The 3,089-nt window shown below is 59.2% G+C and overlaps 1 protein-coding gene across 1 annotated transcript in view; it reads left to right on the plus strand.

Annotated features, from left to right (window-relative positions):
- The first annotated feature begins 1,647 nt into the window (after positions 1–1,647).
- Positions 1,648–3,089, plus strand: part of IGLON5 (IgLON family member 5) — a 23,563-nt gene continuing 22,121 nt past the window's right edge. The window contains exons 1-2 of the mRNA XM_014547419.1: positions 1,648–1,693; positions 1,748–1,844. Coding sequence (XP_014402905.1) covers positions 1,648–1,693; positions 1,748–1,844 — 143 coding nt within the window. The remainder of the gene's footprint in view (positions 1,694–1,747; positions 1,845–3,089) is intronic.

Raw genomic sequence — 3,089 nt, forward strand, 5'->3', positions numbered from 1 at the left:
TGGAGGTGTCACACAGGACTAGGCCAGCGTGTGTGTGTGTGTGTGTGTGTGTGTGTGTGTGTGTGTGTGAAGATGGCCCCCTGGGTAGGGCTGTGACTGTGTAGACTTTGCACCTGCGTGTGGGAGGCTGTTGGTGTCGGTGTAACTGTGTTGTTCTGTACATGGAGGGGGGGTGACTCAGGGTGGGATGCAGCTTGGCCTGGGGCTGTCCCCTCGGGGCCTGACTGGGGGTGCTCCTGAGAAAGACTTGTCTTTTCTCATGACTTTCCGCTGGGTGTGTCCCAGGCGGTGTGGTCACCCTGAGGGGGGCCCTGAGCAGGCCCCGCCGCCATTCACGTGACCGAGTGTGGGATGTGTCCTGGGCCTGGTGTCTGCGTGTGTCCCTGTGCGTGTCCATCTGCTCCCGGGGCTGTGTGTGGCCCTGTCCTCTCTGCACAGCTGGGGCGGACGGGCCCCTCCCTCCATCCAGGAGTGCCTGGGCGAGGCCTGGTGAGGGGCTGCCCACTGTGCTGGCTCTGCCCCAGCCCTGTCCTGAGGGGCTGCTGATGGAGAGGGCCCTCGGGAGTCATCGGGGCAGCACGGGCAATTAATTCATCAGATTAATTAGCTCCTCATCCCGGGGCAGGGCAGGGCCCTCCCTCCCAGGCGTCCAAGGTCATCCGGCCGCCTCCTCTCCCCAGCCTGGTGCATCTCCATCCGGCCGCCTCCACTGGCCCAGCCCCCACTCCTGGCTCCGGTCCAGCCCGCTGGCCACGGTCCATGGAGAGATGAATGGGTGGGGGTGGGGGCCCTGCCGGGCAATGGGGCCTGCAAGCTGCACTGGAGTGTGCAGGCGGGCAGGGGCCTGTGCCCGCGAGAGTGCGTCCGGGTGAGCAGGGACACACGGGTGTGTCTGTGTAGACTCGTGTGTCTGTGAAGGTTTGTGTGTGGCTGTGCACCATGCCTAAGCGTGTGTTTGTGTGTTTGTGTTAGATGTGTGTGTGCACGCGCATGCATGTGCATCTGTGTCTGTATGTCTACGTGTGCATGTGTGGGTGTTAAGTGCATGCAGCCAGCTCCATACGTGTGTGTTTCCATGTATTTCCGAGTTAATGTGTGCACGTGTGTGTCTGCATGTGTTGGTTGCATAGCTACATGCTTCTGTGTGTACTAGTATGTGTGTATCTGTGTACTCGTGCATCTGAATATGTGTGCCCATGTCCATCTGTGTGTGTGTATATGTGCATCTGTGGATATGTTTGTTGCATTTGTGTATGTGTGTCTGCCCATGTATATGCATCTATACATTTTTAATCTGTGCATGGGTCTCTTCACTGTGAATACGTATGTGTGCCTGTGCATACATGTGTGTGCATTTGTGTATGTTCACATGTGTCTATGCATGTATACATACCTGTGTGTATATGTATGTGTCTCTGTAAGCAGTACCTGTGAATGTATATGTTTGAACATGTGTGTTTGGTGTACATGTGCCTTGCATACATGTGTGTTCGTGTGCGATGATTGGGGTGTGGTCTCAGTGTCTCGGGAGGGTGTAGGTTTGTGTGTCCTGGTCTGTCTGAGTCAGGGTGGGCTTGTGGGAAGACACATGTTGTGTGTGTCCTCTGAGTGTGTCTGCCGTGTGCGTTTCTGGAATCATCAGTCAACATGTGTGTGGTGGGTGTGGAGAATGTCTGTGTCTGCGAGGGCACACGTGTGTGTGTGTGTGTGTGTGTGTGTGTACAGGCACAGTGCCCGCTGTGCTGAGCTGGCCTCCCACCCACAGGGCTGCTGTCCCAGAGCCTGGAGTTCAGCTCTCCCGCCGACAACTACACAGTGTGCGAAGGCGACAATGCCACCCTCAGGTACGGGCCTCGGGCTGCAGGCCTGCCTCTCACCTTCCCTGGGGAACACAGTCCCGGCCCGACACAGCCGTGCTCCTGTCAGGAGAGGCCATCAGGGCGCGGGCTCTGGGCCTTGGTGTCCCTGTCTGTCCAATGGGCGGGGGCGTGGTAACCACTGTGTCCGTTGTTGCGGGAGTCGAGGTTCTGTAAACACCCCCCGAGCGAGAGAGCAGCACAGTGTGGCTGCTGAGTCAAGGAGAGCCAGGTCACCATTCCCAGACCTCGGCCTCTGCCCACTCTGGGTCCCTGTCCCTTCCCTCTGGGTCTCGGTCTCTCTCTCTCTCTCTCTCTCTCCTCTCTCTCGTCTCTGTCCCCCTCTCTCTGGTTCTCTATACCCCCCTCTCTCGGGTCCCTGTCCCCTCCCTCTGGGCCTCTCTCTCTCTCTCTGTCCCTGCTCTCTGGGCCCCTGTTCCCCTCTCTCTGCATCCCTGCCCTTCTTTCTCTGGATTGTTATCCCCCTCTCTCTGTGTCCCTCATCTTGATGCATCTCTGGGTCTTCCCTCATCTTGATGCATCTCTGTCCCTCGCTCCCAGTGTGGCCGCCCTCCTCTTTCTGAGTCTCCGGCACAACAGTCACTTCATCACCGGCAGCCACCACTCCATGCTCATTTGAGTTCACAACTCTCCCTCTCGGGCCTCAGTTCTCCCACCTGTAAAGTGGGCACAGTCACCTCTGCCTCCCAGGGCAGGGCTCCCGTGGGACCTGGAGGTGGAGTGGGCCTCCCCCCAGTCCCAGTCCCTCCCAGCCCCTGCGATGGGAGCCCTCTGGGACTCTCTCTCTCTCTCTGTCCCTGCTCTCTGGGCCCCTGTTCCCCTCTCTTTGCATCCCTGCCCCTCTCTCTCCGGATTGCTGTCCCCCTCTCTCTCTGCATCCCTGCCCCTCTCTCTCAGGTTGCTATCCCCCTCTCTCTGGGTCTGTGTCCCTCATCTTGATGCATCTCTGTCCCTCGCTCCCAGTGTGGCCGCCCTCCTCTTTCTGAGTCTCCGGCACAACAGTCACTTCATCACCGGCAGCCACCACTCCATGCTCATTTGAGTTCACAACTCTCCCTCTCGGGCCTCAGTTCTCCCACCTGTAAAGTGGGCACAGTCACCTCTGCCTCCCAGGGCAGGGCTCCCGTGGGACCTGGAGGTGGAGTGGGCCTCCCCCCAGTCCCAGTCCCTCCCAGCCCCTGCGATGGGAGAACCTGGAGGGCCTGGCTGGGG

The sequence above is a fragment of the Myotis brandtii genome, unplaced genomic scaffold, assembly GCF_000412655.1.
Source record: "Myotis brandtii unplaced genomic scaffold, ASM41265v1 scaffold474, whole genome shotgun sequence".
In the NCBI taxonomy this organism is placed as follows: domain Eukaryota; kingdom Metazoa; phylum Chordata; class Mammalia; order Chiroptera; family Vespertilionidae; genus Myotis; species Myotis brandtii.